The following is a 14,465-nucleotide window of genomic DNA, read 5'->3' on the forward strand; positions in this document are numbered from 1 at the left end:
AAAAAACAAACAAACAAAAGAAAAGAAAATAATTTTTTAAAAAAGAAACACAAGATGACAGGAGTCAAAGAGAGCCAGAAACAAAGCAGCAGGAGCGGCAAGTTTTGCGAAAAGGTTTGTCTTTGACATGTTGAAAATAATACCATTAATAATAATAATTATAATAATAATAACTGAGCTATGACCAAGGAAAAACTAATAAAAGAACACAAACCTCTCAGTGTCTTAGATGAGAATTCATGTGAACCAACACAAGAGAGCAAGTTAAAACTCATTTGCAGGGGGCTGCGGCAAATACCACCGGAGGGAGGCCGGGTGGGAGGGGGTGGTGTGTGTGTGCGGAAACAAAATAGAGGAGATTACATACATCGTTCCCTTTCTCGCCATCGGTGTGGTTGAGTCTGCCGGCCTTGCCGTTGCGGCTTCGCTGGGTGTGGTCCCCGTTGTGCCAAGTGGTGGGACTCTCGGGGGCCGGGGACTGCGGGGTGTCAGACATCTTTTGACCGTCTGTCTTGTGTTTGGAGTTTAATCTGGAACAGCAGGGCACACCACTTTACTCTAACTTGGGTGCAATCCGGTAGAAACAAGCTAGTACATTCTATTTCTCTGATTATTCTTGTTTATCTCATTTGCTGCTTCACGAATATTGAATTTTGTTTGCTATTCCAATTCACTTTGCATTTTGCTTATTTTTACACACAAAAAGAGGCTTCGCACAAATAACGTTTATATAGAACTCTGCATAATGTTTCCCTACAGTTTAGCTTAGACAGGTAGAGAGTAAAACCTTTTTTCTGACTTGCTGATCTGTTAATGCACATTATGAGTCATGTGATCCCTCAAGAGTGACTCTTAATTTTTCAAGAGCAATTATAAGTAATGCAAAAGGCTGAACTATAATACATAACTACAGAATAAAAAGATAAATGCCCCATGAACTGAATAAACAATAAATGCTTTGTCATCTAACCGAACATGAGGGCAGAGTGAGATATCACAACCGTTTAGCAGGGCGAGTTTAAGAAATGCAGGCAAGCCCCATTTGTATCCCAATCTATCGCCCTGGGGGTAAAGAGTAAATGATGGGAAGACTTACTGTCACCAGAGCAACTGCTTGACAGTCAGGAGAGGTATTTCAGTGGGACTATACTGTCTGTGTGCGTGTGTACAATGGGGGAGGGTTACCTGGTGGGTGATCTGGAGGCACTCCTGATGGAAGACAAGGAGGGACTTCGAGAGCTGCAGCAGCTGCCTTGACGCTGTGAACTCCTGCTGGGTGTTTCATCAGGGGACCTGACAGAGGACAGCCAATGGACAAACATACCACGCACACACATGTACACACATCCATAAAGCCACGTGTATGCATGCATACATCATGGGGACACACAGGCCACAGCGAGCTCAGTAGTCAATCTCATGATATGTAAAACAGGCAATGCACTGCAAAATACTTTCAATATATATATTCTAATAGAGGGTGCAGGATATATATATATTAGGGGTGCAACGATATTCGTATCGATATTGAACCGTTCGATACAGTGCTTTCGGTTCGGTACGCATATGTATCGAACAATAGAATTTTTTTCAATTTTTTTTTTTTTCAATTTTTTTTTTTTTTGTGTCCCGTTTGGATCTATAGCCATCAGAATTGTTGTCTTGAGGCCAAGAAAGATGCCAAGAGGATTTATTTTAAGTGGATCATCATATTGGTCCATTTGATTGACCTTTATTATAATTATGAATTTATTTTATTTTCAGTTGCAAACGGGACAGACATGACTGTGGGATAGGACAGGGGGAAAGAATGAAAGAAAGAGGGGGAGAGAAAGAAAGAAAACCAAAGGGGAGAAAAAAAAAGAACAATACCAAATTTGTAATTTATTTTATCAACTTTCCTTCTGACGATGCTGTCTGTGTTGAGCGCTCAGTGAATCTGCATTTGACTACTCCGCCTAGGCTCGAGAGTGCAGCCTAGGCGGAGTAGTCGAACGCAGATTCACTGAGCACTCAACACAGACAGGATGGTCAGAAGGAAGAGCGCAGGGCAAGCTAGCGAGACAGAAGTGGACCTCCCCACACTCATTCAGATCTGGCGTTTGGAATTATTTTGGTTTTCATGTGACGTATGACCCTGAAGGTAAGCGAGTCATGGACTAAAGTAAAACAGTATGTTGGATGTGCCATGCAATGCTCAATTACATGGGTGGGAGCTAGTGTGTTAGCGCAGTTAGCTCGTTAACGTGTTGGCCGTCTAGCCCCTCTGTATAGGGTAGCTCGTTAACGGAGATTTGCCGTGTTGTGGCGTTAAGGTTATTTCAACGAGATTAACCTGAAAGCACTAGTGGGAACACAACGAATATGACTGCACATTTACACCGACATCATCCTAGTGCAAAGACAAAAACAAGCATGCATGCTACAAACTTTAGCCGAGTCATTTAGACAGCTGTTAGCACAGGATTCTCCTTATGGAGACCTGATATGTTTAATATGCTGCTGAGAATATAGCCCAGAAGAAACGGATAGTATAGCTTTTATTTTGGAAAGAGACATTTCTCTGTAATAAACTCTCTTTTCCAAAGATGAGTGATTCCTCAATCAGATACAGGGCTCGCAATATCGCTAGCCCGACGTCCCGGGGCTATCTCTCCCCTGCCTGTCGGGCTATTGTAGGAAGGAAAAATATATGTCAATGCTTTTGCATTCTTTCAGAAATGTAGCTGGGTAATTATGTCATTGGGTGAGCCACTGTCAATATGTGACATATTGAAATCGTGTTTGAATTTGCGCTTGTTTTTTTGCTTTCACTTTGCAATCGCGCGAACTGTGTATAGAGAGCGACAGCACTGATCTGTGAGTGATGATAATTTGTGCACCAATTCCTCTGACATCGTCTTATTAATTGTTAGCTTACTATGCAAACATGACAAGTGAAATCTCCCGCAGCTTAAACATGTGAGAGGTTGATCGTGCAGAGAATCGCTGAGCTTATGTGAGTGCGGCAGGATATATATTTCACTACGATGACCTGGATGATTGAGAACCTTCACAGACAGATATATATTTTAGTTCTGCTGAGCCAAATAAGACAGGTCAGGGTGAAGAAGTGACAGCCAAAGAAAAGCTTACCACAAAACGGAGAAGTTATGACAAATCAGACTATAAGGCAAAAAGAAAGTGCAGCTTTATGGTTTCATGGACAAAAGAATTTCTGTGGCTGCAATATGACGAGCTAAAAAACAACACGCACAAGGGTTAGGGTTAAATTTAAAAACTGTACTTTTGTGTTAAAATATATATTTATAATTTTAATAAATGACAAATTAAAAAGGCATGAACATTTTTTTTCTGTATCGAAAAAATATCGAACCGTGACACCAAAGTATCGAACCGAACCGAACCGTGAATTTTGTGTATCGTTGCACCCCTAATATATATATATATATATATATATATATATATATATATATATATATATATATATATATATATATATATATATGTGTGTGTGTGTGTGTGTGTGTATGTATATATATATATATATATATATACATATATATGTGTGTGTGTGTGTGTGTGTGTGTGTGTGTGTGTAGCAAGAGAGAGAGAGCAGGGTACAGCCCAGAAATTGTGCTGAACTCACACGCTTTGCTTAGAAGATGCTCTCAATTCTTTTACACTTGTTCACATTCTGTGTGAGTCTAAGCCTGAGATAATGGCTGTAAAGTGCCAATATAAATTCATGAGTAGGCTCAATGGGACTTCTACCTATTGTTGAGGAGTTAAGACTGTTGTTCACTGTTTGTTTTAATGTGAACTGAGGAAATGTGCATTAAATGTTACTGGTAATGAATGAAACTTGGCTACTCTCTTATAAGACATGCAGACTATCTGCTCTACATTTACATGGATTAAAGAATTGTTATGGGAGATTTTAACAGAGTGAATCTCAAACGGACATTTCACAATCTTCACCAGCACATCAACTGCCCCACCCGGGGCACGAGGACATTAGACCACTGCTACACCCCGTTCAAGAACTGTTACAAGGCTCAGCCCCTGCCGGCATTTGGAAAATCGGACCATTCCGCCATCTTCCTCATGCCTGCTTACAAACAAAGGCTAAAGCAGAAAGCACCAATCAGGAGGGAGGTCGCTCGCTGGCCGGACCAATCGGTGGCCGCGCTGCAGGACGCACTGGATGACGCAGACTGGGACATGTTTCGGCGCAGCTCTGATGACATCAACATGTTTACGGAAGCGGTTGTCGGATTTATCGGGAAACTAGCGGACGACACAGCAGAAAGAACTATCATCCGAACGTTTCCCAACCAGAAGCCGTGGGTGGATAAAAACATCCGCGACGCTCTGAGATCACGCACTGCTGCCTACAATGAAGGGCTTGTCTCCGGTAATATGGACCTATACAAGGCTGCGTCCTACAACGTGCGCAGCGCGGTCCGAAAGGCAAAGCGGAGCTACGGGGAAAAACTAGAGTCACAGCTACGACAGTGCGACTCTAGGAGCCTGTGGAAAGGACTGCGGACTATAACGGACTATAAACGACCAGCTTCTTCAATGATGAATGCAGATGCTTCACTGGCTGATGAGCTGAACACGTTTTATGCTCGCTTCGACGCCGCAGCAATTAAAACAACAAACGGCTGCGTGCGCTCGGAGTGCACCAGTGAAGAAAATGCATTCGTCATCACAGAGCATGCCGTGAGGAACACCTTCAGGAGGGTGAACACCAGGAAGGCAGCAGGACCAGATGCAATCCCTGGCCGGGTCCTTAGAGCCTGCGCTGATCAACTAGCACCCACGTGTTCACGGAGATCTTCAACCTCTCCCTGGCCCAAGCTGTGGTTCCCACGTGCTTCAAACAGTCCTGTTCCAAAGAAACAACAGCCCGCTTCCCACAATGACTACCGTCCAGTAGCACTGACTTCAATTGTGATGAAGTGTTTTGAAAGACTGATGAGAGATCACATCACTTCTTCACTTCCTGCCACCATCGACTCACTTCAGTTTGCTTACCGGACTAATCGTTCCACAGACGATGCCATATCTCACCTGCTCCACACATCCCTGAGTCACCTGGACACTGGCAGAGGGAATTATGTTAGGATGCTGTTCGTGGACTACAGTTCAGCATTCAACACAATAATTCCCTATAAGCTTTTCACCAAGTTGACAGATCTAGGACTCAGCTCATCACTGTGTCAGTGGATCCTCAACTTCCTCACAGACAGACCCCAATCAGTGAGGGTGGGAAAACAAGTCTCCCCCTCCATCTCACTCAGCACTGGAGTGCCTCAGGGCTGTGTTTTAAGCCCCCTGCTGTACTCACTGTACACTTATGACTGTGTAGCCACATCCGACACCACCTCCATTGTCAAATTTGCTGACGACACTGCTGTTGTGGGCCTGATCTCCGACAACATCGAGACGGCCTACCTGGAGGAGATTAAGAACCTGGAGACCTGGTGCCAGGAGAATAACCTCCTCCTAAACATCAGCAAGACTAAGGAGCTGATCGTGGACTTCACTACAAAGCAGGCGAGGAATTACAAACCCCTCATCATCAGTGGCACGCCAGTGGAGAGAGTGGACAGTTTCCGATACCTGGGTGTCCACATCACTCAGGACCTGTCATGGTCCTGTCACATCAACACCCTGGTTAAGAAAGCCCGTCAGCGTCTCTTCTTCCTCAGAAGACTTAGAGACTTCCATCTGCCACTGAAGGTGCTCAAGAACTTCTACTCCTGCACCATCGAGAGCGTCCTGACGGCAAACATCTGCACCTGGTTTGGGAACAGCACCAAGCAGGACAGACGAGATCTGCAAAGGGTGGTGTGCTCGGCAGAACGCATCATTCAATCAGAGCTCCCTGACCTGCTGTCCATCTACACCAAGCGGTGCAAGTCCAAAGCTAGGAAGATTATGATGGACCTCTCCCATCCCAACAATGGACTCTTCTCACTGTTGAGGTCTGGGAAGCGCTTCCGCTCCCTTAAGGCCAAAACAGAGAGAATGAGGAGGAGCTTCTTCCCCCAGGCTATTCGGGGCCTGAACCAGGTGTAGGACTGGACTCTCCCAAACACGTCACTATAAGACTGGACTCTCACACACGTTGTTGTGATATTTTGATACCATGGTAGCATTTACAGGATATTGTTTTATAGTGATATTATACAGGAAAACTGTTACTCAATAAGGCCCATTTACTAGTTGTTTTTCTCTTTCTCTGTGACCCAAGAATTAATGTGTAAGAATCACAGGATGGTACCTCAAGGTCGAAAATACCACAGAGATCACTTCCTTATTCCCATCCTCCCTTCTTTATCTCCTAGAAAAGAGCTTGTTAAAGGCCAGGTGGTTTGTTTCAGAATTCACTAATGAAAGAACTCTGTATTCTATGTCTAGGAGTGTATTTTGCTGGGATAATCATAAATTGTAGCTGAACTGATAAACTATACAAAGGATACTTCTTTGCTCAGAGGGCAGGAAGACGCTTCCTTATTTGGTCTGTACCGGTTTGAACTGAGAATCTGCTGACACGCGAACCTTTTTCCTCTATATAAACTGTTGTCTGATGAATAAACCTTTGAGTTGATTTTGGGAAAGCAACCTGAAGCAGTCTGTGTTTCCTTGTTCTCCCAAGCTACTCCCGGCGCTGTAACTAACCTGCTGAACGGCATACCTGAGTGTTACTTTGAATAATTTTGAATCTTATAGGGTAAAGACAAAACTCTGCTTATAGGTGCCCACGCCTCGGAGGAAACCCGATCCACGGAGAAACCCGGGACGGAGATTTCTTTCACACGTCACCACACATTTCCTATAATCCTATAATTCCTATAATTTATAATCCTTATCTTTATAATCTCTTCTACTATTTGCACATTCTTTACTGTAAATTCCTAAGTTAATTTGTAAATTTTTGTAGTAAACTGTAAATTGTAAATATTGTAAAACTTTTCTTCTGTCATTTAATGGTCGGGCATTGTACAGCTACAAGCATTTCACCCCCATGTCATACTGTGTATGGTTGTGTGTGTGTGACAAATAAAATTTGAATTTGAAATTTGAAATTTGAATTTACAGGCAGCGATTCTCTCACCTCTTTTTCTGTTTGTTCTTGTCTTTATGTTTGTTCTTTGGGCTTCCCGACCTGAAAAAAAACCCCCAACAACAATGAATCTGCATTCACAGAGAGTAGAGAATTCCACGCATCACTTGCCTAAATGGACTATTCTACTGTCATTTGAAAAAGTAGTCAATTGTGTAAAAGACACAAACTGAACGCAAGCACACAGGTTACATACAGGGAGTGCAGAATTATTAGGCAAGTTGTATTTTTGAGGAATAATTTTATTATTGAACAACAACCATGTTCTCAATGAACCCAAAAAACTCATTAATATCAAAGCTGAATGTTTTTGGAAGTAGTTTTTAGTTTGTTTTTAGTTTTAGCTATTTTAGGGGGATATCTGTGTGTGCAGGTGACTATTACTGTGCATAATTATTAGGCAACTTAACAAAAAACAAATATATACCCATTTCAATTATTTATTTTTACCAGTGAAACCAATATAACATCTCCACATTCACAAATATACATGTCTGACATTCAAAAACAAAACAAAAACAAATCAGCGACCAATATAGCCACCTTTCTTTGCAAGGACACTCAAAAGCCTGCCATCCATGGATTCTGTCAGTGTTTTGATCTGTTCACCATCAACATTGCGTGCAGCAGCAACCACAGCCTCCCAGACACTGTTCAGAGAGGTGTACTGTTTTCTCTCCTTGTAAATCTCACGTTTGATGATGGACCACAGGTTCTCAATGGGGTTCAGATCAGGTGAACAAGGTGGCCATGTCATTAGTTTTTCTTCTTTTATACCCTTTCTTGCCAGCCACGCTGTGGAGTACTTGGACGCGTGTGATGGAGCATTGTCCTGCATGAAAATCATGTTTTTCTTGAAGGATGCAGACTTCTTCCTGTACCACTGCTTGAAGAAGGTGTCTTCCAGAAACTGGCAGTAGGACTGGGAGTTGAGCTTGACTCCATCCTCAACCTGAAAAGGCCCCACAAGCTCATCTTTGATGATACCAGCCCAAACCAGTACTCCACCTCCACCTTGCTGGCGTCTGAGTCGGACTGGAGCTCTCTGCCCTTTACCAATCCAGCCACGGGCCCATCCATCTGGCCCATCAAGACTCACTCTCATTTCATCAGTCCATAAAACCTTAGAAAAACCAGTCTTGAGATATTTCTTGGCCCAGTCTTGACGTTTCAGCTTGTGTGTCTTGTTCAGTGGTGGTCGTCTTTCAGCCTTTCTTACCTTGGCCATGTCTCTGAGTATTGCACACCTTGTGCTTTTGGGCACTCCAGTGATGTTGCAGCTCTGAAATATGGCCAAACTGGTGGCAAGTGGCATCTTGGCAGCTGCACGCTTGACTTTTCTCAGTTCATGGGCAGTTATTTTGCGCCTTAGTTTTTCCACACGCTTCTTGCGACCCTGTTGACTATTTTGAATGAAACGCTTGATTGTTCGATGATCACGCTTCAGAAGCTTCAGAAGCAATTTTGAGACTGCTGCATCCCTCTGCAAGATATCTCACTATTTCTAACTTTTTTAAACCGTCAAGTCCTTCTTTTGACCCATTTTGCCAAAGGAAAGGACATTGCTTAATAATTATGCACACCTGATATAGGGTGTTGATGTCATTAGACCACACCCCTTCTCATTACAGTGATGCACATCACCTAATATGCTTAATTGGTAGTAGGCTTTCGAGCCTATACAGCTTGGAGTAAGACAACATGCATGAAGAGGATGATGTGGACAAAATACTTATTTGCCTAATAATTCTGCACTCCCTGTATATGGACGTTCACATACTGAAGGACATTATTATCTGCCGTACAAACCTGTGTCTTCTCTTTTTCCTGGAGCCAGATGCAGATCTACAAAAACAAAGCCATTGTAATGTCAGCGCGAGGTCAGCAACAAAATATTGACATGAATAATTCATATGCAGAACACAGTATCTTTTTTTTAAAACACATTTTACATATTTATATATTTTTTACATATACATTTTGTGAGACTGTGTACCACATTTTAATTTTTTGAGAGCAATCCAGGCCTTCTTTTTCTTCTTCCTTCTAATTTTTTAAGGTATTCTTGAGCAATAATTCTCCAGGCTTGCTGAAGGGCTCTCAAAGTTTTTCTTCTTTTTTTGTGTTTATTTGTTAAGCCATTTAACACAAACCTATGAATTATTCAAGTATAAAAAAAAGTGCTGTACAACTAAAAGAATAAAACAATAAAAGCAATAAAACACAATACAAAAGAGAACAATGGAAAATTGAAAAACAAATATCAAGAGGTTTAAATACCGAGGAATAAAAATACATTCTCAAAAGAGTTTAGATGTTCAGTGTTGGTGAGGTGGTGATATGAAGGGGAACACTGTTCCAAAATATAGGTGTAGCTACAGCAAAGGCCCGATATTTTGCTTGTCAGTATAATGGGAAACATCTGGTCAGCTGTTCTTGGTGATATGTTAAAAGATCAGAAGGTAAGGAGGTGCTAACGATTTAATGAATGTTTAAGTTTCCATTTAATGAAACTTAAAAGCAAGCAGTCTGTGAAGGTTCTCAGTCATCCAGGTCATCGTAGTCAAAGGAGCTTGCAAAGAAAAGCGTCTGGACTTCTTTAAGTTACTTAAAGATGTTTCACCTCTCATCCGAGAAGCTTCTTCAGTTCTAAGGTCAAATGGTGGGGAGTCCCAGATTTAAACCTAGTGGGAGTATCCCCCCACAGAGGGATAAAAGGACCCCCTGATGATAAAAGCAAGCAATAACATTTTGAAATGTATTTGTGCGCTTGGGGGCAGCGTCTCATGTGAGTCGAGCTGCAGAATTTTGGAAGTTGCAGAACAGACAACAAATACCTGGTTAATGCTCAAATAAAGACTGTTGTTACAATCTAGCCTGGATGACACCTTTACAATGGAAACTGGCTCTAAAAACAGCATTTATTTTTTTTTATCAAATGTGAAGCTGCTCTCAAAAATGACCCAGAGGTTTTTAAAAAGGCTGTTTTTGAAGGACCGACATCAAGTACTACTGCTTGTTTGTTTTTTTTTGCTTAAGGTTCAAGAAGTTTGATGTTATCTATTTATATTAATATTTTTATGTCAGTAAGACACTAAAGTAAAGCATTCAAAAAGACTGCAGTATTTCTTTTTGAGAGGGACATGGATTTGTGAATTATCACCATGCATAATGGTGACATGAAACTCCTTATTTTTGATCTTTTGATATTAATAGGAACATATAGGAACATAACAAGGGAAAAGAGTACTGGACCAAGGATGGTTCCTTGGGGGACGGCTGCATGTGAGAGAATCAGGTGATGAGAACAAGCCACAGAAAAATTTGCCCACGTGGCTCTCCAGCCTAGAGAATATGATGCTATGATCCACTGTGTCAAATGTAGCATTTATTGTAGATCTAAAAGTATTAAAATGGCAGAATCCCCTGAAGCTGCAATTAATAAAAGATCATTAAGCACCTTTAAAATTGCTGATCCCGTGCGATAATGTGCATTGAAACCAAACTATTACAGTGACAACATTTGTTTTCAGGGAGGCCTGAAGGTGATGAAAAACAACTTTTCCCAGAGTCTTTACAACAATGTCAGGGTCTAAAAATACCAGAACGACTGATGGAGACAAGGCCATTGATAGCAATGCTACATCCCCGGACACAGCCCCACTTAATGGCTGACATAACTAGCTCGCAGAAAAACGTAGTCGCTAAAATTTCTAAGCTGGAAGCAAAAGTTGAGACCAAGTGCCAAGCTCTCAATGGCCTGATCGATTCGCTTCGCAGCAATGTTTCTGACCAAACAGATGAAGTGCGGACTGAACTTTGTGCTAAGATTGATGCTCCAGCTACTATCTGCACTGACCACCATAGCCGGCTAACTAGCCTGAAAGAAGCTGCAGTATTCGGATCGGGTTGTGGACTTGGAGAAGCAAGTTCATGATCTGAAAGAAATTGTATCAGCTCTTTCAGACAAGACCGAAGACCTTGAAGGGAGACAGTGCAGATGCAACATTCGAATACTGTACTTGGCGTGAGGGAGCGCTTTGAGATTCGGACGCGCCCATGTCAATTCTGTGGCCCAGCTACTAAAGGAGGTGTTGGGCCTGAATACCGCTCCAACACTGGATTGGGTACATCGCAGCCTACAGACCATCCCTGCAAGAGACCAGAGACCCAGGCCACTTATTGTCAAATTTCACTACTTTCAAAAAAATGAGGTGCTGCTTTGCAGGCCCGCGTTAAACAGTCCCCAGTCCCATAATGGAAACAAAATCCTTTTTGTCTCCATTATTGTCTCCATTCCCAGACCTGCCATCTGCAGTCGCAAAGAGAAGGGGGGCCTTTAAAGAAGCTAAAGATCTACTGCACAGATGTCAGGGTGTGAGATTCGGGATGCTGTACCCAGCGAAGCTGAGGATTTCTTCTCCTCTTGGAGAGGAAATATTCACCAATCTAACGGCTGCTAAAGACTACGTCAAGAATTGCATCTTAGCTGTGTGTGGGAATCAAGACACGGGCTGAGTAGACTGTGCTACCTCAATTGCTCTCTGACTCTCTATTGTTCACTGACTCTGACTTCACTTTAGATAGAGGTTTGTACTTTGGCGTCTTTCATAATTTAATAGGTCTTCATATACTTGTTTATCACTGAGCAAAGTAAACAACCAAGAGAAGTCACGTGTGCCTTTCCAATCTGCCAGATGTCTAAAAATTATGTTAATAGTTGGCGTTCCCTGTTAGGGGCAACATCTGTTTTAGGGAGTGAAGAGACATGTTGGATATAAGCTCTTTTGGGGGGGAAGGTGTAGCTTGTTCCTGGTTTGTGGGCAACCCGTTCTCACTCCCAAAGCGTAACATTTTACGCTAGGTGACAAATCGTCACCATATTAAGTTTTCGGCTACCCACCACGTTCCTAAATGACGACCTCGGAAAAAAGAGGAAATATGAGAACCGTCTGGACTGAATCTACACATGTTCGCTCTTTTTCTTCAAATCGCTTAGAAACACGCTATTTAACATCATTAAAGTCCTGGTTAAGGTCAGGAATAAGGTTATGGTCAGGGCTAGGGATAAGGTTAGGTTTAGGGCTGGAATACAGGGCTGGAACGTCTATTACCGCGGGAGCGTCATTGCACTGGATCCCAGCCATAACCCGCCGCGTACCATAAGAACGCCGAAGGTCTCCTTTCACGTTCCTCAGGAACGCCGCGGGACGTGACAAAACGTCGACATGTTACGCCTCGGGAGTGAGAACGCTCAGTTGTGGGAGTTAGGTTTACAGGGAGTGCAGAATTATTAGGCAAGTTGTATTTTTGAGGAATAATTTTATTATTGAACAACAACCATGTTCTCAATGAACCCAAAAAACTCATTAATATCAAAGCTGAATGTTTTTGGAAGTAGTTTTTAGTTTGTTTTTAGTTTTAGCTATTTTAGGGGGATATCTGTGTGTGCAGGTGACTATTACTGTGCATAATTATTAGGCAACTTAACAAAAAACAAATATATACCCATTTCAATTATTTATTTTTACCAGTGAAACCAATATAACATCTCCACATTCACAAATATACATTTCTGACATTCAAAAACAAAACAAAAACAAATCAGCGACCAATATAGCCACCTTTCTTTGCAAGGACACTCAAAAGCCTGCCATCCATGGATTCTGTCAGTGTTTTGATCTGTTCACCATCAACATTGCGTGCAGCAGCAACCACAGCCTCCCAGACACTGTTCAGAGAGGTGTACTGTTTTCTCTCCTTGTAAATCTCACGTTTGATGATGGACCACAGGTTCTCAATGGGGTTCAGATCAGGTGAACAAGGTGGCCATGTCATTAGTTTTTCTTCTTTTATACCCTTTCTTGCCAGCCACGCTGTGGAGTACTTGGACGCGTGTGATGGAGCATTGTCCTGCATGAAAATCATGTTTTTCTTGAAGGATGCAGACTTCTTCCTGTACCACTGCTTGAAGAAGGTGTCTTCCAGAAACTGGCAGTAGGACTGGGAGTTGAGCTTGACTCCATCCTCAACCTGAAAAGGCCCCACAAGCTCATCTTTGATGATACCAGCCCAAACCAGTACTCCACCTCCACCTTGCTGGCGTCTGAGTTGGACTGGAGCTCTCTGCCCTTTACCAATCCAGCCACGGGCCCATCCATCTGGCCCATCAAGACTCACTCTCATTTCATCAGTCCATAAAACCTTAGAAAAACCAGTCTTGAGATATTTCTTGGCCCAGTCTTGACGTTTCAGCTTGTGTGTCTTGTTCAGTGGTGGTCGTCTTTCAGCCTTTCTTACCTTGGCCATGTCTCTGAGTATTGCACACCTTGTGCTTTTGGGCACTCCAGTGATGTTGCAGCTCTGAAATATGGCCAAACTGGTGGCAAGTGGCATCTTGGCAGCTGCACGCTTGACTTTTCTCAGTTCATGGGCAGTTATTTTGCGCCTTAGTTTTTCCACACGCTTCTTGCGACCCTGTTGACTATTTTGAATGAAACGCTTGATTGTTCGATGATCACGCTTCAGAAGCTTCAGAAGCAATTTTGAGACTGCTGCATCCCTCTGCAAGATATCTCACTATTTCTAACTTTTTTAAACCGTCAAGTCCTTCTTTTGACCCATTTTGCCAAAGGAAAGGACATTGCTTAATAATTATGCACACCTGATATAGGGTGTTGATGTCATTAGACCACACCCCTTCTCATTACAGAGATGCACATCACCTAATATGCTTAATTGGTAGTAGGCTTTCGAGCCTATACAGCTTGGAGTAAGACAACATGCATGAAGAGGATGATGTGGACAAAATACTCATTTGCCTAATAATTCTGCACTCCCTGTATAGTTACTCTGGGTTTTTCCTTTTTCTTGTTGGCTGCAGTTTTGTGTGTATACTTACTCCAAATTATTATTCGGCTTGCTTGTCATGACTGTCTTGAAAGTATGAATATGGCTATATAACCAAACTACAACTGCAACTACACCTGATTCTGATTTATAACATGGAATGTAGAAGGTCTGAATAATTTTAAAAAGCGTAAAAGGATATTCACTCATCTGTCGACTTTCAAACCAGACATTGTCTTTCTACAGGAGACACATCTGCGCTCCACGCAAAGCAATAGGTTGACAGAAAGTTGGGTCTCCCAGGTCTACCATTCTGCATTTAACTCTAAATCGCGGTGGGTTGCCATTTTTGTTAGAAAACATTTTCCTTTCATCACTTCAAATGGTCGCTTTCTGATAGTTACTGGCAGGCTCCACAACACTCCAGTTATTTTGGTGAATACTTATGCACCAACTTGGGACAATCCACAATTTTTAT

At 42.3% G+C, this 14,465-nt stretch overlaps 1 protein-coding gene across 6 annotated transcripts in view; it reads right to left on the minus strand.

Annotated features, from left to right (window-relative positions):
- srrm3 (serine/arginine repetitive matrix 3) overlaps positions 1–14,465 on the minus strand; it is a 148,093-nt gene that overhangs the window by 14,767 nt on the left and 118,861 nt on the right. For all 6 annotated transcript variants that reach the window (XM_086309770.1, XM_086309769.1, XM_086309768.1 and 3 more), the window contains 4 exons: positions 8,948–8,983; positions 7,130–7,180; positions 1,186–1,293; positions 368–530 (listed from right to left, as the gene is read on the minus strand). In XM_086309770.1, the coding sequence (XP_086165896.1) occupies positions 368–530; positions 1,186–1,293; positions 7,130–7,180; positions 8,948–8,983 (358 nt within the window). The remainder of the gene's footprint in view (positions 1–367; positions 531–1,185; positions 1,294–7,129; positions 7,181–8,947; positions 8,984–14,465) is intronic.

Source organism: Aulonocara sp. 'chitande type north' Nkhata Bay, linkage group LG10 (assembly GCF_057382095.1).
Source record: "Aulonocara sp. 'chitande type north' Nkhata Bay isolate Kocher_YH1m ecotype deep benthic linkage group LG10, A_spYH_male_GT1.1, whole genome shotgun sequence".
NCBI lineage: Eukaryota > Metazoa > Chordata > Actinopteri > Cichliformes > Cichlidae > Aulonocara > Aulonocara sp. 'chitande type north' Nkhata Bay.